The sequence below is a fragment of the Heterocephalus glaber genome, unplaced genomic scaffold, assembly GCF_053883595.1.
Source record: "Heterocephalus glaber isolate CG9 unplaced genomic scaffold, H.glaber_assembly_v1.0 deba00001504, whole genome shotgun sequence".
NCBI classification, from domain to species: Eukaryota; Metazoa; Chordata; class Mammalia; order Rodentia; family Bathyergidae; genus Heterocephalus; species Heterocephalus glaber.
In genome coordinates, this window is record NW_028258324.1 from 72,613,011 (window position 1) to 72,635,501 (window position 22,491).

General features: G+C 50.6%; 2 protein-coding genes across 2 annotated transcripts; both read left to right on the forward strand.

Annotated features, from left to right (window-relative positions):
* The first annotated feature begins 362 nt into the window (after positions 1-362).
* On the forward strand, positions 363-18,340 carry LOC147825448 (serine protease 46-like). The gene is made up of 5 exons (XM_087186848.1): positions 363-509; positions 2,832-3,009; positions 3,203-3,462; positions 4,193-4,353; positions 16,637-18,340. The coding sequence occupies exons 1-5, from the start codon at positions 425-427 to the stop codon at positions 16,892-16,894; spliced, it is 942 nt and encodes a 313-aa protein (XP_087042974.1). The 5' UTR covers positions 363-424; the 3' UTR covers positions 16,895-18,340.
* A 375-nt stretch (positions 18,341-18,715) lies between these two features.
* On the forward strand, positions 18,716-22,264 carry Prss50 (serine protease 50). The gene is given in 6 exon segments (XM_087185991.1): positions 18,716-18,830; positions 18,903-19,094; positions 19,861-20,023; positions 20,714-20,997; positions 21,698-21,864; positions 21,959-22,264. Coding segments are annotated over 6 exon segments (1,203 nt in total). The 3' UTR covers positions 22,241-22,264.
* The last annotated feature ends 227 nt before the right edge of the window (positions 22,265-22,491 follow it).

The window sequence follows — 22,491 nt, forward strand, 5'->3', positions numbered from 1 at the left end:
GCCAGACACACTTGCCTCATACCCACAAGCTGTGCTTATGAAAGCACGGGTCCCAAGGAAAGGGAACTCTGTTGCACCATGCATGCTGCAGGACGTAGCTACTCCTCACTTACTGTCTGGCTTCTACACCTCCAGGTCCTACCAGGGCCTTCCCAGGCCCAGCACCTGGTGCTGTCGTCAACCAGACACGTACCACTGTCGCAGGCTCAGAGTAGTCCTGGGTCAGGGATCGCCTGTAGGCCCTGGCAGGGCCTCACCACGACCATCCACCACCTCCTCAGACCTGCAGTCGAGGCCGGGGAGCCTTAACCTGGGCAGAGCATGAGCCACCCTGGAGTTCTAGAACCCTGGCACAATGCAGGTGCCCTGCCCCCTGCCCATGTTACCCACCCTGCACCATCCCACGGACTGACACCTGCTCTCCATGGCATGTGGGGCGGAGGACCTGCAGGCCTGCACACCCCCACTGCCCTCTGCTGGGCTGGGGGATCAGCCTTACAGAATGGTAGGTCCTCAGGATGGGCAGAGGCGGAGGATGCCTGGGGGCCTGCGGGGCTGCACCATCCATGTTCTGATGGAGGGATGGGTATGGGCTGTGACCTTACGGGGACCCGTGTGACCTTTATGACCCACATGATGTTGAGGCAGTTCCAGCTTTCAGGGTGACCGTGAACACATGCGTGAACAAACTGACCATGGGATAGATGGGCGGGGTTGGGAGGATCAGCACCTGTGAGTCAGCGTGGACCCTGAGGCGCCCGTCAGGCACTGGTGACAGTGGTGAGGACATCATCCCACAGTGGGAAACCCCTAGCCCCAGAGCTTCTTGGCTCTGAGAGGAGGAATCAGGAGTCAATGCCAGCTGTCAGTAGACCTTGGAAGTGAAAAGTTTAGGGCCACACTGAGCAGGACCTCCAGGCTCCCATTGGATCCTGCCCCCCACCACGGTGCTTTTGTGGTGGCAGCCCTGCCCCGGATGACCTGCCAACTGCCCATTCTGTGCTTGGCAGAGAATTAGCTGGGGTGGTCAATGTGAGCGGGGGCTCTGTCATTTTCTGTCACTGTGTGACAGCCCCTCCTGGATGAGTGCTTTGCTGAATGAGTGAGTGAGTGAGTGAGTGCTGCCCTCCAGTGTATGTGATGTCCCTGGCGGGTGGGGTGCATGAGGCTCCTCCTTGAGGCTGATGCCTGGGCATCTGCTGGTGTGGGCGTTGGTATGGGCTGTGACCTTATGGGAACTCGGTCCCAAGGCCAGGATGTGTCTTCTGGTAGCCACATGTGAGTGTGGGAAGGTCCTGCTTGTAAGTGGCAGTGCTCTGACCTGGGACACTAAGAAAGGGTGGAGAGCAGGGTATGTTGTGGAACCCAGTTGAGCAGCTGAGGGTCTGCCATGGATGGAACGGTGACGAGCCCGGGGCGAGGTTGATCTGTGACACCTTGCACCCCCGAATAAGCACTGGCGACTCTCTCAGATCTGTCTTCTGTACTTCGTGCAGAAACATCCCCCAGGGCAGATCCTGCAAATCCTGTGTAAGGTTTGGGGGAAGGAGGTTGAGCCACCGCTGTTCAGGACCCAAGTTCGGAGGAGCCCACTGTGTGAGTTCCTTCTGCAGAACCCTGGCCAAGCGACCCTCGGCTTCATGAGCAAGGAAAGGGCAGGCTCCTGGAGGCCTCTCCTTGCTCCTGGAGAGGTGGAGCATCTTGACTGGGGAGGGCTATGATCTGAAGTGAAAAGGAAGCCATAAACCCTCCACCGTGCATGAGAAGGGCCAGAGATGTGGCTCCCTGGTCAGCAGGGGAAAGGGACAGGGAGCATCTTGGCAAGGCAGCACTCTGGAGGTTAGGGCTCTGTGGAGGCCGGGGCGAGCGTGAATGCCTCCAGCTGTGGGAGTCTGCGGCCCCACTGGCCCTTTGCTTCTGGGAGCAACAGACAGGAGCCGGGGGACACACGGTGTGAATGAGCTCAGATGTCCACGGCCCACACTCGTCAGCCTCGTGTTACAGGGACACACCCGAGCCAGCTGCTCAGGAAGTCCAGGTGTATCTAGCCACATATGTGGAGGCCCAGCATCAAGGTCTGCTGGGGTGGTGGGCTGGGTGGGGACCGTGGCTTTGCCTGCTGGTGAGGGCGGAGGTGGCAATGGCAGGAGCTTGTGTCTCGGCAGTCAGGGCTTACATCTCGAGGGCAGACAGAGAGGCCGGCTGGAACCCCAGCAGTTCGTGATTCCGCTGTGTCTGCTTACTGCCCTCCCACCATCCCCACCCACCCTGGCATCCCCCAGGAAGGGCAGCTCGTGGCCTCCCAGAGTGTGTCCAGCGGCGCCTCTGCGGGAGGTCTCCAAAGCCATGGGACAGCTCGTTGGCGGCCTGGACTCGACAGCAGGCTGTAAATAAGAAGCCCTTCACTGTTCTTTAACCTTGGTCTCCAGCCCTTGCTGTAGACTCTCTTCGCCTCTTCCCCTGGATGATGTGTGGTCACTAAAGGAGGGAATGGCCATCGTCCCTGTCCCGAGACTGCCCCCCAGGGCGTGGTCCTGTCCGGGTGGCTGCAGCCATGTAGGGCTTCTCTGTGGCCACAACCGACTGGCCGCCCTGCCCAACCTGCCCGCCCCTGGCCTGCTGCTGACAGCCCACTCTTCGGATGTGGGCAGACATGCAGCGGGGGTGATGGCTCATAGCAAGCCTGGCAAGGGTCATCCGTGTCCGTCTGGTCATCCTGTCTTTGGACTTCTGGCTGCCAGTTTGGGGGAGTGAAGGTCCCTCCCCATGTGTGCAGGTGGCAGTAACTGCATGTGACGCTCCCTCTGCACCCCCTCTGCCTCTTTCCCCAGAGCCCTGGTTCTGGGCATGCGGTCAGACCCATGTGGCCTGCAAGGTGATGCAGGGGAAGCCGGGGGAGGTGGGCAGGCGGCCCTGGCAGGTGAGCATCCTTTTCCTGGGCATGCACATCTGCAGCGGCTCGCTCATCCATCGACAGTGGGTCCTCACAGCTGCACACTGCCTGCTGAGGTCAGTCAGGCCTGGGCCGGGGGCTTTGCTTTGCGGCCAGGTCTGTGTGTGTGTGGGGGGGGGGGCGGGTTGTGGTGTTGGTGAATCTGGGGATCTGGAGCAGGGGTTGTAGCTAGGTGACCCTGGGCTCAGCTCTGTCTCCTGGACCACACCTGGCCTCATGTCCACCCTCTGCCTCCTCCTGGCCCTGCAGATCCAAGGACCCTACACAGTGCTCCGTGAAGGTGGGAGCCCAGCACCTCCCGGATGACAGCTCGCAGCTTCTGGTTGCTCACACCGTGATTCATGAGAATTTCACCAACCTTGTGTTCCAGGACATTGGCCTCCTGAAGCTCAAGGACCCCATCTCCTGTTCCCCCCCGGTGCAGCCCATCCGCCTCCTTACCTCCCATTCCAAGCCAGCCATCGGGTCCGTGTGCTGGGTGATTGGATGGGGAAGGCCAGGGACTGAAGGTGAATTTGGGTGGGTAGGGTCCTGAGACACCTTCCCTTCCAGACGCAATCCCATCACAGGCTCGTTCTTTCATCTCTTAATCTACTCAGTCACTGTCTGCATCCCCTTCCTGGGTGCCTGGATGTGCGTCATGCTGCCCGGGCCCCTGTATACCAAGATAACCACAGTATTCTAGCATCAAAGAGAAGAGTGGCCTGTATGGACCTAGGTTCCCCGAATGAGGGTCAATCCAGTGCTGAGCCCTCACCCTTGCAGCATGGCAGGAAAGTAACCCGTGCCTATGAAGGGGGCCCCATGCTGCAGGTTGCACCGGGGCTGTGACCTCAGGAGGCTGAGGCACTGAGGAAGCCTTTCTGCCCTTCATGCACACTGGTTACCTGGAGAGACCATCATTCCCCGAGGTCTGGCACCTGTTGGTACTGCCCAGGGTCCTGCCATCTGGGAGCCTTCATGGCATGCTGCCTTCCAGGGTGGGAGCACATCTGGGCTCCGGGTCTTGCTGCCTTGCCTGGTGACCCTCACAGATCCTGAAGTACTGGGGAAATCTCTCCTCATCCTCACTTGGTGCCTGCCTGCCACTCCAAGCCGGGACCTTTTCAAGTCAGGCTCTGAGCTCTTGAGGGCTTCATACATCCTCATCCCAGGAAATAACCTGCCTCTCATATTAGGGAACTCCGACAATCTGAGCTGGACATAGGCGATGCCAAGACAAGGTCTTTCCCTCCTCAGGGGCCTCAAAGGACCACTACCATCTTCAGGAGGTGGCCACCAGGATCATAAACAGTTGCATCTACAATCAACAGTACAAGCTCCTCTCGAAGGGCCGGAAAAAGTTCATCGGGGATGACATGCTGTGTGCCAGCTCAGATGTGGGCTTGGCCATGTGCCAGGTGCAGAATGCGTGCAGGGGACGAGGAGGAGGGCTTCTGGGGCCATGCCTGCCTTTGCACGTGGCGTAAAATCTCCTTCCGCTGGGCTTCAGTGTCCCAGTCTGTGAAACAGGGACGAAATACCTTTGCTAGAGTCCACAGTGACTGTGATAGTGGCAGTACTTCTCAGTCACATGTCTAGATCTGGGCCGGGTCCTGGCCTAGCCAGTTTTTCATAAATGGCATCATTCCATAAGCAGACTTCTGCACTTACATCTCCTATTCAGTATTGTTTTTGAGACATATCCATGCAGCTGTAAGTCGTTAGCAGTGCTACAATATTTTCTTCAGTCTCGGCCACAGTTTACCCATTCTCTTGTTTAAAAGAGATTGAAGGGGTTTCCAGTTCTTTCCTATCATAAGCTCTCCTGCTCTGGATATTCTCACACACATCCTCCCATTTACATGTGTGGGATTTCTCAGCAGGATCCCGCATGAATGGGTCCTAGGTTGTGTTCACCTTCATCCATCTTTACTGCCAAGTTGTCAAATTGTTTCCCAAAGTGATGATATTAACCTCAGTATCCTTACCGCCAGCTTTATTGCCAGACTATGAAATGTTTTCTGTCCTGGTGGGTGAGAAAGAGCACCAACTGGGCTTGTAATGCAGTGGTCCCCAGTTATTAGTTCACTTGTTCATCTTGTGTGTTTATTCACTATTCACAGTTCCTCTTCTATGAATATTGCTTACTTGTATACTTTGCACATTTCTCTGTTTGTCTTATTATTTTATTGTACTCTGGATACCAATTCCCTGTTCATTATATTTATTGCAAATATCATCTCCCAGCTTTTCATTAATCTTTTTTAATGCTGCCCTTTGCTAAAGAGCAATTTAGATTTATTTTAGTCAAATATATCATGTTTCCTTCTTGGTTTATACTTTTTGTCTTTTAAGAATTTCTTCCTTTTCCTGAGGTTCATGAAGACATTCTGTATTTTGTTTCTAAAGGTTTGGAAATTTTGGTTTCCATATTTTGAATCATTTGGTGAAAGGTGAAAGATAGGGATCTGTTTTCATTTATTTCTAGGGTGGACTACCAATTGTCCCAGCCCCAATCACTGGAAAAGAATTTCCTGCGTTAAGGGCTGAGGATTTAGCTCAGTGGCGCTGTGCTTGCCTCGCAAGTGCAAGGTCCTGAGTTCAATCCCCAGTACCGCAAAAAAAAAAAGAATTTCCTGTGTTCACTGTGCCGTCTGTCATGTGTCTGCCTTGTATATCAGTCTTCTATCTCACAGGGGCTAACTTCTCAGTTAGACACTTAGATCATGCGTTGTTAGTCCTTCTTCCTTTCTAATACAAATATTAAGACTGTAAGTTCCTGCTAAACATTGCTCTAGCTTCATGCTAAGCAAGTGAGTAGTGTTTTTATTGCTATTCAGTTCTAAACATTGTATATCATTTTCATTTGGTTTTGTTTTGACCTGGGCATACTGTTTGTTGTTATTGATTTTCAACATCTTCCCGGTAGTCATAAAAATAGTTCTGTAATGGGACATGTGCGGGACATGCTGAAACTTCTTTGGTTGCCTAATATGTGGTTATATTTTTAATGTTTATTTCATTATTTTCAGTTTCTAGTAATTTGATTTCCTTGGGCTAGGTTTGGTTTTCTTTTTATGCCTTTTTGAAAAGAAAAATTTATTCTTTATAGTTCTGTGTTTAAAGGATATATGGTTATGAAACCACTCTTGAATTGAACTTTTAATTCCTCTCAAATTTTGTACTGTTGTGATTCCATCATCACTACTTTAAAATATGTTTTGTAATTTGGAAGGAAAACACACATTTTGTTTAAAAATAACACATAAAGGCAGAAATTAGAAAATGATACTTTTCCGTAATCAAACTACCTAGAAAATTCTTCTTTAAAGTGCTCATTTTATGTCCCTAACACTTCTTTCAATACACAAAAAAATCCAAATATATTTTTGGATTTTTCTCTGGTTTTGATTTTTTTTTCAAGACAAGTTCTCATTATTAAGTCCAGGGTGGCCTTGAACTTGTGATCCTCCTGCCTCAGCCTCCCCAAGCCTAGGATTACAGGCATGTGCCACCACAGTTGGCTTTGGGGGTTGATTTTTAACAAAAGTCTATTATATAGTTTTATTACTCAACTTTTAAATTTTCTCTCAAAATATATCTTGGATTTCTTTCTCTGTTTATACATTTAAATAGACTTCATTGTCCTTGACTACTGAGTAATAATTCTTTCATACGACTCATACGACTGTGCCACAAGCTATTTAACCAACCTCTGGTTGGTAGGCATTTGAGCTCATTTCAGTATTTTCTTTTACCAAGCCAAAGTAAAAGTCTTTTTCTTCCTTTTCTTTTCTCCCCCGACGCTTTTCTCTTTCTTTCTTTTTTAATGCAGTACTGGGGATTAAACCCAGGGCCTCCACACTGAGTTACATTCTCTGCCCTTTATCTTTTATTCTAACACAGGTTCTCGCTAAGTTGCTAAATTGCCCAGCTTGGGCTCAAACTTAAGAGCCTCCTGCCTCAGCCTCCCAGACTGCTGGGATTACAAGAGTGTAACACCACACCTGGCTCAGAGTAGTTGTCTTTGTTTGTGTATCTTTTTGCATTTGTTCAAGTATTTCTCTAGAATAAATTTTAGAAATTTAACTGCAAAATGAGTTGTATGTAAGTTTTAATAGATATCAATACATTTGCCTCTCCAAAGGTTTAATCTGTTTCCCATAATCCAGTGGCAGATGAGTGCCATTTTCCCACATTGGCACTAGCATTAAACATTATCTTTATTTATTTATATTTATTTATTTATTTATTTATTGCAGTACCAGGGATCGAACTCAGGACCTCAGGACCTTGCACTTGTAAAGTAGCCATGGCTCCACTGGGCTAAATCCCCAGCTGTTTATTTATTTTTATTTTTGGTATCAGGGATCAAACTCAGGACCTTGCACTTGTGAGGCACTCATGGTGCCACTGAGCTAAACCCCCCCACAGCCAGCTATTTATTTTAACTTTATTTTTTTTCCACTGAGCCACACTTTAGCCCTCTTTTAATTTTTGTCCTTTTGGTAGACTAAAATTTGTATCTTATTTTAGTTTTAATTTCATGAAATCGATCAATTTTATAAATTGCCTATTTTTTAAAAAATCTTATTTTATTGGTACATTTTAGGTATACAATATAATGACATTCATTGTTGGAAATTTGCACCTTTACATAATCTCTCTTGGTTCTTATTTTTCCCCCTTCTCCTGCCCTCCCTTCAACCCCTCCATCCCTCCCTATTTACAAAGACTTTGTTTCCATTTTTTCATTTTCTCATATTTATACCTTTCCCTTCTTTCCTTTCCCCTACCCCTCCCACTTCCCCTTCCCCTTTGCCCTTTTCTTCCTATTTCACATTATCTATTATACCTTTTAGTCCTTATTTACACTTTCAGTTTCTCACACTAGAGAAACTATTCGGTATTTACACATGTGTGTCCTATTTATTTCACTTAAGAGTATTACCTCAATGTGCATCCATTTAGCTATAAATGTCTCTAATTTCTCATTTTTTATGGCTGAGTAGTACTCCATTTAATTTTTTTAAAAACCCCATTTTCTTTATTCAGTCTCCAGTTGATGGGCATTTGGGCTGCTTCCAAGTTTTAGCTATTACAAATTGTGCTGCTATGAACATGGGTACACATATATCACTGTGGTATGATTCTTTTAATTCTTTGGGGAAGATCCCCAGCAGGGGGATAGCTGGGTCAAAGGGACTTCCAATTCTAGTTCTTTGAGGTATCTCCATACTGATTTCCACAGTGGTTGCACCAGTCTGCACTCCCACCAGCAGTGGAGCAGGGTTCCTCTTTCCCCACAGCCCCGCCAGCATTTGTTATTGGTTGATTTCTTGATAGCGGCCATTCTTTCTGGGGTGAGGTGGAATCTCAGCATTGTTTTCATCTGTATCTCTCCAATGACCAGTGATGTTGAACATTTTTTCATATGTTTCTTTGCTATTTCTACTTCTTTGTCTGAGAAATGTCTGTTCATTTCAGATGCCCATTTTCGGATTGGGTCTTTAAATTTGGGAGGTCTCTGATTTTTAAAAATTCTTTATAGATTCTAGATAGTAGACCTTTGTCTGAGGAACAACAGGTGAAGATTTTTTCCCACATTGTGGGTTGTCTCTTCACACTGTTGGTGGTGTCTCTTGCTGTGCAGAAGCTTTTTAATAAGAAGAGATCCCACTTGTTGATTGTTTGTGCTAGTTCACGGGCAACTGAGGCTCTGTTCATAAAATCTTTTCCTACACCGATGTCTTCAAGGGTTCTACCTAACCTCTGTTCCAGCTGATTCAGAGTTTCTATTTTAATATTTAGATCTTTAATCCATTTTGATTTTAGTTTAGTGCATGGTGAGAGATACAGGTCTAGTTTTAATCTCTGGCAAGTTGAAGCCCAGTTTCTCCAGCACCGTTTATTAAAGAGGCTATCTTTCCTCCAGTGAGGGTGTTTGGCTCCTTTGTCGAAGATGATATGGCTGAGTGTATCTGGAGTCGTTTCTGCATCTTCTAATCCATTCCACTGGTCCTCAGGCCTGTGTCTTTGCCAGTACCATGCTGTTTTTATCACAGTAGCTTTGTAGTAAATTGTCTATTAATAGGCAACTAAATGGGAAATTTCAAAAACAGTATCAAAATACAATCCATACCAGAATTCAGAGAGTTGTGTAACTGATGTCCCATGCAGTGTGTAGCCAAGAGGGTGGTGTGGCAGGTGATTTTGTGAGGAGGATTTCCTAGAGAGAATTTCTCCTCCGATCTTATCCTTCTCCCTTTAAGGGACTGCAGGTGGGGTGCCTGTCTGCCCTTCAACCAGAAGAAGGGGTTCAACAGGACCCTCAAGGAGCATGGTGTACCCTGGAGCTGAGGAACGTCAGCTATCGGCCCCTCCAGGCCAGGGCGCCCATGTGGACGGCTCCTCCCGGTGCTGTAACCCGAAGGCCAGGCTAGCAGGACGGCTCCTCACTGGCCTCTGGCCAGGCTGCCTGTTGGCGAGGGCTGCGGGCAGCATTTCTTCAAGAGTCTAGCTCTGTGATTGTTATGTGGAATGCACATTGTGATTTCTGCACTGAGATGTTTATTCGACAGTGTAATCATAGTGAGCAAAGACTTCTGGTTCTGCCAGAGTTTTCACCCAGGATTGAGGAAAACACTGGCCTTCTCGATACATTTCAAAGGGATAAAGGGAGCTCAGGAAAGAGGCTCCCCCTTGGCTGAGGGTTCCCTTTCCGCTGTCCCCTGTGTTCCGCCCACACCCTTCCAGCAGACCCTGCTGCTTCTATTGGACCCTAAAAGCTGTGCGGGATGCTCCGTGGTCATGAGTGGTAAAGAAGCACTCTGTTTTTACAACTTCATTTCAAATGGCTTATAAACGTTTAACTGCATGTGTATGTATATTTAATATGGGGAACATATAAAGCAAAGATGTTAACACTGATATAGTGAATCTGGGTGAGAATATTATTCTTGTGCCTTTTCTGTAAATGTCAAATTATTTCAAAATAAGAAGTCATGAAAAACGCTGAGTACTAAGAGTTTTAACCCTTTGTAAAATGCTTGACAATGTTTATCCTATTCGTTTGTCATTTTGGGGGGGGGGTTCCCCCCATAGAATTATATAATATTTTTATGTTGCATGTTTATCATTATTTCCCTTGATGATTTTAGAGGTTTTCCCCCTATGCTTAGAAACACTTTCCACACCCTCAAACTATAAAATTATTTAGGCATCATGTTCTATTTCTTTTTAAAATATTTTGACTTTGATTTACTGGAAGACCGAGAGAAAGAATCCAGTTTTATTTCTCTCCAAGTGACTAGTTAGGGTAAACATCTTTTATTGGACATTAATTTTTTGGTCGTGAATTAGAAGTGATCCCTTCATTATATTCTAAATCTACCTTTGGCCTATTTCTTCCCTTCCATTCTCACCTTTATAGCGCTATCTATCTTTTTGAACTGTTGTAGTTTAATTATAATTCTTGTTTGTTTGTGGTAAGGCAGGTCCTCCATTCTTCTTCTTTTAAGGAATTTACTTGACTGTTTGTTTTAGTCAAACAATCTTAAATGGTGCGGTCCAAAGGAAAATCACTTGAAGTTTTTGGTGGAAACGAATAGATCAAAAACCGACTGTCTTTTGCCCTTTTGCTGTCTCCCTAGAGCAGAGTTGGTAACTTTCTCCATGTCATTACTGCTGCTTCTTAAGTTTCCTCCTAGGCATCACACATGTTGTTCTTATTGTGACCCCTATGGTTTTTTTGTTGTGTTTTCAATTTGTATTATAGATTTTGTGTCCACTTTGTAATAAGCCACCCTCCTGAACCTTATTGTTTCTCTTCAATTTTATAGGCCCAGAGACATATCGCCAGCAAACGATGATGAATTTGCCCCTTCTTTTCAATGTATTTGTCTCTTCTTTCTTTTTCCTGTCTAATTGCAATGTCCAGAGCTGATCTTCCAAAACAATTTCTGTCTTTTTTTTTTTTTTGTGGTACCAGGGATTGAACTCAGGACCTTGCACTTACAAGGCAGGCAACAGCATCACTGAGCTAAATCCTTGGCCCAACAATTGCTGTCTTTAGGAGACGTTGTGCATGTAATTTAGCTGTGTCTCTTGTAAACAGCATAAAGCCAGTGTTATCTTTTTATCTTTTTTTTCCCCAACACTTCTGAGAGACCATCCTTTAATCCAGTAATCAAGATTATTTTTTTGTTCCTCCTGCCTTGCATTTTGGATTGAGTGTTTCCCTTCAATCCGCCTATTTCTTTTAGTGAAGTAGAAGTTACACATGTGTTTCACGCTGCTACTGTTTACCTGTTGTGGTGTGAATGTGTCCTTGGGCCCCGGATTGGTACTGGTGGGGGACAGCAGACCCTGTAGGAGGTGGGGCTGGGGAGTCGGAGGTCCCTGGAGGTGCATCCTTGGAAGGCAATTCTCAGGCAACCCCCTGCTTTCCTGCAAGAGGACTGTCAGAAGCGGAGTGTGCTGGCCCTAGCGGTCTCCGCTTCCTGGCTCCAGATGTGTCAAGATCTGCCACCCCCTCATCCAGCTGTGCTGTCCCCATGTAGGCACTGTGCTCTTGCACCTCCTAAGCTGTGAGCTAAAGAAACCTCTTTCCCTCGTGAGTAGGCTGTTAGGTGTTCCACTGCAGTAACAAAAAGCTAACTAACACGTAACCTTTCCTTTCCACACACACATTTAAAACTGAATTAACACCAAGAGTTCGTCCACGTCTATGGCCTCCTTAGCAGCACTGGCACCTTCCTGCACCCCCAGACTTCCTCTCTCGTTGAGAACACCCGTGACTCAGCTCATTGAGCTCTCCTTGCATCTGGAGTCCTCAACAGATGCTCCTGGGCTTGCCAGGCCCTCTGCAGACAGGCTGCCATGCGCAGTGATTTCCCCACTGCCCAGGTTCTTACTTTCCTCCGGCTTTGAGTCTTGCTGCCCCAGACATCCTGGAATCAAGTGCTGCTTTTGTTTGCTGCTGACCTTCACAGAAGTGCTCCCCACAGTTTTCGGTGAGCGTTGGATGGAGCTAGCTAGGCTCTTTGCCTGTGAGGAGAGAGCACTTCTCTCTGCAGCATCACGGTGTGCTCCTCCAGGAATGAATATCCCACAGCTGTGGAGGCCGCACTGGGCTGGAGGTGCTGAAGATTCCGCTGACCTCCCCTCTGCCCTGCCGGTCATCCCTCGTGCTCATGCCCAACTTCGACTTCACTCATCTGTTGGATTTAGATTCATATCTTTTTTAGAACATATTTTAATTAATTAATTATGCTTTAAAGCCTTTACTATCCTGAGTGTAAAAGACAGCAGTTTTCTAGGTTGTAACAGAGTCCTCTATGTGAAAATATTATTTTTTATAAGTGAAAAAATAAATACCTTTCAGGATAAAGGCTTATATAAGAATAGATGCCATTAAAAAGTAGAGTATTGGTTGGGCTGGGGATTTAGCTCAGTGGTTTTGCCGCCTGCTGCTCAAGCGGAAGGCCCCGAGTTTGATCCCCGGTACCAAAAAAAAAAAAAAAAAAAGTAGAGTATTGGGCAGAAATGTCAGTGCTGAGACAGGGATCACGAGCACCCAAGTGCTCTGTTAGGTCACTGTGGAAGCAGGCCGGGAGGTTGCAGCCAAGGGGCAGTGTAGGTTCCTGGCTTTCACTAAGCCTAAGGATCGTACCCCACTGGTCATCTAGGGACCCCAACACCCTAGAAAACCCACTAGCTCAGTTTAATTTATTTACATCCAGCAGCCATGGTGCACTGGGTCCTGGAATAACATCAGTCCAGTCCAGGAAAGGAACTGAGCTCCGGAACACACAGTACCTCGGAGCATGAGCCACATGGCCTTTTGTCCCACCAGGCCAAGGAGTGAAGAGGAAATCCCATCCCTCCCTTTGTCGAGTTGTAGTATCAGGAATATCTATGCATCACACGAAAAATATTTGTCCATGTTCTGGAACATTTGAAATAACATAAATTATCTCCTCCTTAAACACTGACTAGACGTTGCCTACGAAACCACAAAGCTGGGTTTTCCTTTGAGTTGCTGTTCTTGGGCAATATTTTAAGTTGTTTTGCACATAGTTATTGGGCTAGTCAGGCTTTCTATTGCTGTTTAAGTTAGTCTAAGTGATTTGCATTTTCTTAGAAATTATTCATTTCATCCAGAGTTTAAATCCACAAGGAGAAAATTGTAAACAGTCTTGAGATTCTGAGAAAATATATTTTACTTGACTGTGGTTCTGGTCTCTATTTGACTCCAACCACAAAGTATTTGTATTTTTCTCTCTCGTTTTATAAAACTTACAAGGTGCTTATCTATTTTGGTCTTTTTTAAGAACATTGATTTAATTTCCCAGCTCCATGCTTTTTGTGATTTCTAATGCACGAATTATCTCCCTTTGTCTTTCTAAATTCATTCTCAAATGGCTTGAACTGGATGTGCAGTGATATATAATTGTCAATAATAATGAATAATTTATTTTCATCCTCTCTCATCTGATACTAAACTTTATTTCAGACCAGAACTACACTTTGTGCAGTGTAGACCCATATCCCTTGGGCTTTGTAATATGTGGTGTTCTTATGTTTCTATATTCTAATTATAGATTTTAATTCTAGTTTTTACTTTAACATTTGTGAAAGTTGATTTTTAGTTTCCACGGAGGCAGTGGCTTATATTTTGTCACTGAGTTCTCGTTTGATTTCACTGTGGTAGAAAAATGTCCACATATCATGATGTCACTTCCCTGTTCTCTTTCCGTGTGCTTTCTGTTCACTGAGCCTCTAGAGTCTCCTCAATCACTTATTTAGGCTCAGGCCTTCACACTACAAATGCTGATTTGATTAGCACTGGCTTGGTATTTCTCCTCCATCATTCATGTTCCCTCCTCCTTTAAAGGGGTCTATGGCCGGGCATGGTGGTACACACCTGTAATCCCAGCTACTCAGAAGGCTGAGTCAGGAGGATCCAAGTTTGAGGCCAGCCTGGGAAATTTAGTGACTGTCCCCAAATGAAATTTTTTTTAAAAGATTGGGAATGTGACTCAGTTGTAGAGCACTCACCTAGCATGTGTGAGGCTCTGGGTTCAGTTCTCGGCACCATGTAGAAAAGAACATCTATCTACTCAAATCTATTTAATACACATCTTTAAAGATGTTCTTATCTTTGAACAATACGTGGTGTGCTGTGTGTTAATTTGCATACATGCTCCTGTGCTACGTATTCCCACCTACACTTGTTTATGCAGGAATTTCAGTTTGTTTGGATAGTCCCATTAAGTGCCTTTATTCTTTGAAATCTCTGCCCCACATGTCCTGTGTCAAATCTTCCTTCCTCACCCAAACATCATCCTGATCAGAATTCACAATTTTCATTCACTTTGGTTATGGAACTGAAGAACTGATTTGATTACACTGCACTTCATCCGCCCCCTCCCCAGCTCTCCTGCTCTGCTTGTCACTTCTACCAGTTCCATAGTTCATCTATCTTCAACGACATCTAATTCATCATCTACCTTCCTGAACATGTGCCCTTCATTTTGGTGTAATTAAGCTGGACATATTTCTCCTCTTCCAGTTTGTGAGATTTGAATTTTTTTTGTTTGTTTGTTTGTTTTGAGACAGGGTCGCACTACCTAGTCAGGCTGGCCTCGAACACACCATGTAGCTCAGGCTGGCCTTGAACTTGCAGTGATCTTTCTGTCTCAGTCTCCCGAGGATTACCTGTGTATACCACCCAGTCCAGCTTTCAATCTTGTTTTTAAAATATGCTTTATGTCAGGGCATAAAGCCATGGCCCTGTATGCTTTCAATGAGCTTTTACACTTTTCACATTTAGAGCTTTACTTCCTCTGGATTATTTTATGGTAGGATCCAACTTCATTTGTCTCCATCTATCTGGTGAGGCAGTTTTTCCACCATCTACCTCAGAGTCTTCCTCCCCCAGGGACTTGATGCCTCCATAAACCACACCAAGTCCCTTCGTGGACAGTCAGCTTATGGCTGTTCTGCTGCCCCTTGGTCTGTTTTCCTGCTTCTATGCTGGTCTGCCCTGTTTCTGTAATTATAAGTGTTGAATCTGCTTGGTGAATCTGCTCCAGCCTGGCTCTTCCAATTTTCTCTTCTTTCTCAAAACTGACCTAGTTCATGGGCTGTTTTTCTTCAACATTATTCTAGGATCAGACTATTGAGCTCCTGAAAAAAAAAAAAACCCTGTTCCAATGTCAATTAGAAATGCTTGATCTTTAGAGATTTGTGTAAGAATGAACACTGTTGCAATTTTTTTTTTTTCAATTTGGGTCCTTGCACTTCCTCAGCAGGCGGCAGAACCACTGAGCTAAATCCCCGGCCCATACTGTTACATTTCTAATTGTTTTGCTCTATATTGGATAGAGACAAAATAATATTCATAAAATAGGTATGGAGAATAAAGAACAACACAACCACCACACTCTCTCAGCCCTGAGAAATGCCTTACGCACATGAGGCCCACGGGCCAGGCCCCCGTTCCAAACCTCAGAGGCTCCGACTCTTGGTTTCTCAGAGGCTCCGACTCTTGGTTTCTCAGAGGCGCATGGGCTCATGGTGCCTCGGTTTCCTTGTGCACAGTCTTGGAGGGCTGAGGACGTGGCCTTTCGAGTGTTATCTTGGGGATGCCTTGAAAGGTGCTTGAAAGCAGGCACCAGCTGCCAGGTGCCAGGGCACAGCCACCACTTTAAACGCCATCCATCCTCAGCTGAGGCCTTTGAACCCCCCAGACAGTGCCAATCCAGGCTGAACATTCACACCAGGGCATCTCCCGATGTCCTCGGAGGTGTCCCCTCCTACATGCCCTCCTTGGGCAGGCTCTGGGTTGTGCCTCCATCCCTGGCACCCAAGAGCAAAGCTGCACTGGAAGCTCAGCCTCACTGGGTGTGGCCCAGGGCCTTGGATTCCCTTTGCCCCTCTGGATTCCAGTCCTCACTTAGTTTGGGCTCAGGGGAGTCTACTTTCTCGTCAGCTCACTTGTGCATTTGAAATGATCATTTTTGGAATCCCACCCTTTTAGCTATCACATGCAGCAAGCGGGTCGGTGGGGTACCGTCTTCCATTCTGCAGGAAGCCCAGTTCTGAGTTGATGTTTCGTGCACCGCAACCTCCCCTCTGTGGAAAGCGGTGTCTGTACACTATGCAGGTGTTCCTTTATGATCTTAAGAATCTCCTTATTATTTTTTTCCTTTGGTGTCTTGTGGACTTTTGATTAGATTTTGTCCCATAAATATCAGTTTGTATTACATCAGACAAATAAATCTAAGGAGCTGCTTTTCTGACTCATAACATTTTCCAGCATTACAGAAGAATGTAAAGGAAGTTCAAAAATCATAAGAAACCCAGCATTACTGGAAATAACAGCTATTACGTTTTGATGTATGCCACTGTGAATATTATTGTGATACGTGCACTTATTTTTGTAAGAAAAGAGGGGAGCTGCTTTGCATTTCCAAAAGCTCTCTCTAAGCAGGCTGCGGTGTGTATGTGTGTGTGTGTGCTCGTGTGTCTGTGTGTTTGTGTGTGTAGCCACATCTTGGGGACCCCACTGGGGTTTATAGGGTGGGAACAAGAGGAGAGCTTTTGTACCAGAGCGAGTTCAAGGCTGAGCCTGCCCTGTGGTGGGTGGGTGGGGGGCTCCCGCGAACCCTGAGGCCTCCCTCTCCTCCTCTGCAGGACATCTCCAGCAGCTCCCTGGTCTGCCAGGTGAACAAGACCTGGATTCACATGGGCGTGGTGAGCAGCAGCTCTGGGTGCAGCCAGCGGCATCACCTCCTGAGCATCTACACCAGCACCTCCCACTTCAGCTGCTGGATCAAAAAGCAGATCGGAGGCCTAAAGTTCAGCAGCAGGGTCTGCCACAGCTTCCTAAGCCAGCTGCTGCTGGCTGGCCACATCCTGCTGGTCTCCTTGGGCTCTCTGTGGCTTCTGTGAGCTGTGTTTCAGGACAGCACCCCGGAGAAGTAGAGACCACTGGCTACAGAGGATATCGGGTGCAGAGACTTGGGGGAGGCCCTGGCCCCACTGTTTCTCTTCAGTTCTTCAATGGAGATGCTCTGACGTTAACCGCTGACATCCTCTGTCCTTGACTCTGGCCAGAGCCCGGCAGACCCCTCGTCTGAGGCCTGCCCCCACAGTCTGGCCCCATGTCCGTGTGTGCTTGTAGCGTGAGCTCGGTAACCTGTCCCCTCTCTGGGCGGCAGTTTCCTCTTCTACTCCTCTTCTACTCATAGGTCCCTGCTAAGTCTCCCTGGTCCTCTAGCAGCCCTGGTCCCCAGGGCCTCTGCTGGGCTCCCTGAACATTTCCCCCAGGCCTTCTTGTGAAACCCGTGACAGCCAGATCACAGCCCTGTGCTTGTGGACTGTTCTGGTGCCCTTGGGCCTCTCCCAACCCCTCCTACCCTCCTGAGGGTCCACAGGTTCCAGCAGCCTGGGTGCTGTGGGGCAGGGCAGAGTGCCTGCCTGGATTCATGTGCGGTGACAGTGCCCTGAGCTGCTCAGCGGCCTCTGTGGCTCCATCATACTCCAGAGAGCAGACAGGCAAGGCCCTAACTGGCCAGCCTGAGTGGTGGTGAGGGTCTCAGACCTGGGGGGCCTCAGCTTCTGAGCAGCCAGCCACCCTTTCCCCCCAGGGCACCCAGCATCTCTAAGGTGCCAGTGTTCGTTACTTTTCTCTCATTGTTGAGACAAAATGCCCGATACCCAAAGTTAAAGGGGGAAAGGTCTATTTAGCTCACAGTTTGTAGGGGTTTCAGTCCATAGTCTGCTGGCCCCCAAGCAAAGCGGCTTGGCAGAGGAGCGTCGAAGAGCACAGTTCACGGCAGATAGATGGCGGTAATGCAACATGGGACCCTAACGTCTCTCTGTCCCTTTCATCCCACCCAGATACCGGGGTCAGGGCAGTGCCAAACCAGTCACTCACGTGCAGTGGCTTAATCACAGGCCCTTAACCCCAGCATCACACATTCCAGATTCAGCCACCTCTGGAAAAGAACGCCCCACCTCATCCACATGAGGCTTTGGGGGACATGGGACACAGCTGTAACAGTGTGCTCACCCTCCTTCCAGAGGGTGGAGCACAGAATGGCGCTCAGGCATCTCTCCCAAGACCAGAGGCCTTGACACGTGTCAGTGTGTCCTAGCTCATTCACCTCATCTTTTTTTTGGTACTGGGGATCGAACTCTGGTCCTTGCTCTTGCGCAGCAGGCAGCAAAACCACTGAGCTAAATCCCCGGCCCTATTCACCTCATCTTTGATGAGGCTGGAATCTTCCGATGGCTTTGTGCTCCTGGAAGGATTCCCCAACACTACTTTTTAAAAGCACTACCCCTTTGTGCCACCGAGCCACGCCCTCCCAAACTCCAACGTCGGAAGTGACCCCTTCCCGCGCTGGTCCCGTGAACCACACTCTTGGCAGTGGGACCCTTCCCCCGGGCCACCTTTCCTGAGCAAATGGATCTGAATCCAGGACATCGCTGGCCTGGCCGGAGGGGTGGGGGCGGAGCTTGGAGATGCAGGGTGCCCGCCGTGGGGGCTTGGGTTAGGCTTCCTGTCACTGGCAGGGTTGCCCGCAGAACAAAGACAGACTCCCGTCACTGGCCGAGGTGCTGGGGAGCAGGAAGCGGGCAGGGCGGGGACAGGGGCTCACGCCGGTTGGCCGCTGGGGGCGCAGTCGCGGGGACCTGGCCATTCAGGGCGGCGGCCGGCAGGGGGCGCCGTGGTCCCGATGACACCGGCTGGAGCCCTGCTGGAGGATGCTGACCGGCGGGCGGGGTCCCCACGGTCCCCGTGGAGCCTGGGGTCACCGTGCGCGCGCCCCGGCCCAAGCTTGCGTGCTTCTCCTGGCGCTGCCCCTGCTCCTGCCCCCGGGTGAGACCACCCCCCAGCCCATCCTCCGCCCCAGCCCCCGCACCTGCCCCGACCTCTCTGTGTCCTCTGCAGGCTGTCTGGGCAGAGGCCACGCTCCCAGGGCGCTGTCCACTGCTGCCTCGGCCGACCCTGGTGAACTCTGTGCTCCAGGAGCCACCTGTGTCCCCAGAGCCGCCACCTGTGCTCCCGGCAAGCCTCGCCTTCTCCACCAGGCCCCAACCTCCCGGGTGCCGCGTTCTGCACCCAAGCCCACATTTATGCCCTGTGAGTACTTCGGGGCGAGGAGGGATGGAAGGGAGCCCCGAGCGGCTGTGAGCGCTGGTGTTCCAGGCACAGGTGCGGGCTGTGGGCTCCGCTGAGACCCACAGTTCTCAGCCTGGACTCCACGCTCAGCTGTGCCTACAGAGGCTGCTGGGGAACACGCAGTACCTGGCCTGCCTTGACCACTGGGGTCTCCCCTGTTACCCTTTAAAACTCGATCAGGGCTGGGGTGCAGCAGTGCAGGCTCGTCTAGCATGCCTGAGGCCCTGGGCTCTGTCCCAGCACTGTGCAAAGGAAATGAACAAATAAATAACAACACTGGCCGGCCACTTACACCAATTATGCCAACCACTGATCCGTTTGGATACACCCAGGAGCTGAACCACTGGGGTGCCAGATAGGGCATCTTCTATTCTAAAAATACCCCCAAAGTGGCCGCAGCGGTTGGCACTCCCACCAGCAGCAGGGGGAGTCCAGGGCCATAACCCTCACCATCCTGCAGGTTAGGCAGGCGTGGGCCAGAACCTCGGAGCATCTGTGAGGCCAGGCAGCTTCCGGGCCATTTGCCACTGGCCTTTCCCCCACGGGACAGGGCTGCGGTCTGCCTTGCCTGTGTGTCTGCCGGGTCACAGGAGGGGCTCCCAGAGAAGGGAGAGAAGCCGGTGGGGTGGGGCCTGGTAGCCGCGTGGAAGCGGCTGTGAAGGGTCCGGTGGAGTGGAGGGGACCCCGGGCTGCCTGCGCTCCCGTCAGGCTCTCTCTTCCTCCTCAGCCTGGGGCTCCTCCTTTGAACCAGACCCCACGCTCCGAGACGCAGCAGCCATGGCCCAGCGGGCACCTTGGATGGTCAGCGTGCGAGCCAACCACATCCATATCTGTGCAGGCAGCCTCATTGCCTCCCGCTGGGTGCTGGCTGTGCCCCACTGCTTGACCCAGTGAGTTGGAGTCTGAGGGTGATGGTGGAGACTTGGAGGGTGCCCGTCCCAGCCCCAGCTTTACCCCAGCTTTGGGCAGGTGGCAGCTGCATCTTGCAGACGCTGTTGAGGCCTGACCTTGGCAGTGCACTCGCCTTGTGCCCTTCACCTGGCCCTCGGGTGCTGTGCAGTTGTCCGTGACAGGGAATGGACCGTTGGAAGCCATCTGTCTGGCCTCCACCACCTCCTGGGTCCTTCCCTCCGCCCCTTTATTTCTTCCTCTTCCCTCCCCAGAGCACTGAGGGCAGAGGGGGACGGGAGGGGAGGCGGATGGAGACAGAAGCTCAGTCCGGAGACAAGAGAGTGGGTATCCCATGTTCTGGGGCCCAGGAGTGGCCTTGGCAGTGGAGACATGTGCTCTGTGTCCACACAGGGACCCCAGGGGTGCCCCAGGGAGGGTGGCCTGAGAGCCAGGCAGTGGACTACTGCACAGGGCCTCTCCCACCCACCAGGGCACAGCACAGGATGCTGGGGAGTCCACACACAGGTGCCAGCTGTGCAGCCCTGAGCGGGTCCCTGGGCTTCTGCCAGCCTCAGTTTCCCCTTTCATTTTACGGAAACAGGGAGCCCTGTTCGCATCTTTTGTGAGGAGCGTGCTAGGGGGGGTGGTTGGAGCAGAGCTGATGGCAGACGCCCCCTTGGGTCCCCCAGGCAGCACGTGAACTACATGGCGAGGGTGGGGAGCCCATGGATTGACCAGGAGACACCAAGAAGTGCCGATATCCCTGTGGGGCAGGTCATCGTGAGCCCCAGGTACCGGCCCCAGCGCTTCTGCTCCTGGATTGGCCAGGCCAACAACATTGGCCTCCTCAAGCTCCAGCACACGCTCAACTACAGCAAGTACGTGTGGCCCATCTGCCTGCAGGACCTGCACTATGAGCTGGAGCCCGGCTGCCGCTGCACCGTGATGGGCTGGGGTCTCTCCAGGGCCGATGGTGACCCTGGGGACCCTCATGGACCATCCTGATGGGTCCTGGAGTGTCCAGGAAGTGCACACATCACGGCCGCTTGGGCCTCGGGGACCCCAGGCCAGGCAGATGGGTAGAACTTTCTTGAAGGCCACACCTGACCAAGGATAGTGTCTGCCGGGAGGCCAGCAGGGCCCTGTATCTGCCCCTGGGGGCCGGGGGCAACTCAGCGTCTCTTTGGGCTCCTCCCTCTCTTTGGGAGCCACTATCCCTTGTTCCAACGTGAGGCAAAGCCTCCAAAGCAGGCATATTCTCAGGACCACCTGGGTGCCCCAGGAATGTCCACTCCCTTGGGGAGCCTCCCATTGAGAGGGGTGCCCTTCCCTGTGTCCCCAGGGGACCATACCCCAGAAGAGCCCATGCTGGGGAGTAGCTGGGAATGGCCAGGAGTCTCCTTTCCTGGGACACACGGGGGAAGGGATGGGGTCTGGGGAGGCTCAGGTACAGGGGGCTTCATCCCCGAACATGGCCTTGGGCGAAGAGGCACGGCTGACTGCTGGAGTGGGGTGGGGGAGACCCAGACTCCTCAGGAAGCAAGGCCAGATGGCGGGTGGTGGCTGGAGGGTCAGACAGGCTGTGCCCACTGTGTGACACGTGGAAGAGGCCCGTGGGGACAGACAGCTGGTGGCCGTGAGTGGCAGTAAGCCAGGCCTGTCCCGTCCCGCAGGCAAGTGGCCCCAGTTCCGAACCATCCAGGAGAAGGAGGTCAGCGTCCTGGACAACAAGGAGTGCGCCCAGTTCTACCACATCTTCTCCACCATCTCCTCTCTGGTGTGGATCGTCACCTCCCAGATGATCTGTGCCACGGACCCCAGCAGGGAGCACTTCTGCCAGGTGAGCACCCCGCCCTCCCCTCTCCCAGGGACCCCTGGAGGCGGAGGGGCGGGAGGACAGGGAAGGGACTGGGTGAGGGGAGCTGGGGGCGGAGGAGGGAGATGGGGAGGGGGTCTGGGGGTGTCCCTGACCCTGTGTACCCGCCCCTGGTGAGCCCCTGGTCTGCTCCTCTGAGGGCACCTCATACCTGGTGGGCTTGGTGAGCTGGGGTGCAGGCTGCAGGAAGAAAGAGGCACAGCCCATCTTCCTCCGAGTCTCCCCCTACCAGTCCTGGATCGGAGCCCAGCTTGGCGGGCAGCCCCTGGGCCTGCGCGCCCCGTCCCGAGCCCTGCTCCTGGCCCTGCCACTGCCCCTCAGCCTCCTGGCTGCTCTGTGATGCTTGGCTCCATTAAAAGCTTCTCTATCCTCATCTCCTGCCCCACTCTCCCTGGGCTGGCTCTGGGGGGCTCTGGGGGGCTCCGGGATCTGCCTCAGAACTTGGGGGGATCATGAAGAGTGGCACGGGGTCCAATGACAGGGCCTTGGAATGAAACTGCGGCTGCAGGGACCCCAAGCAGGATGGAGCTGCATCGCTGGGGTGGGAGGGGAGTGGGCTCCTTCCATGAGACCTTATCCCAGGTCAGAGGG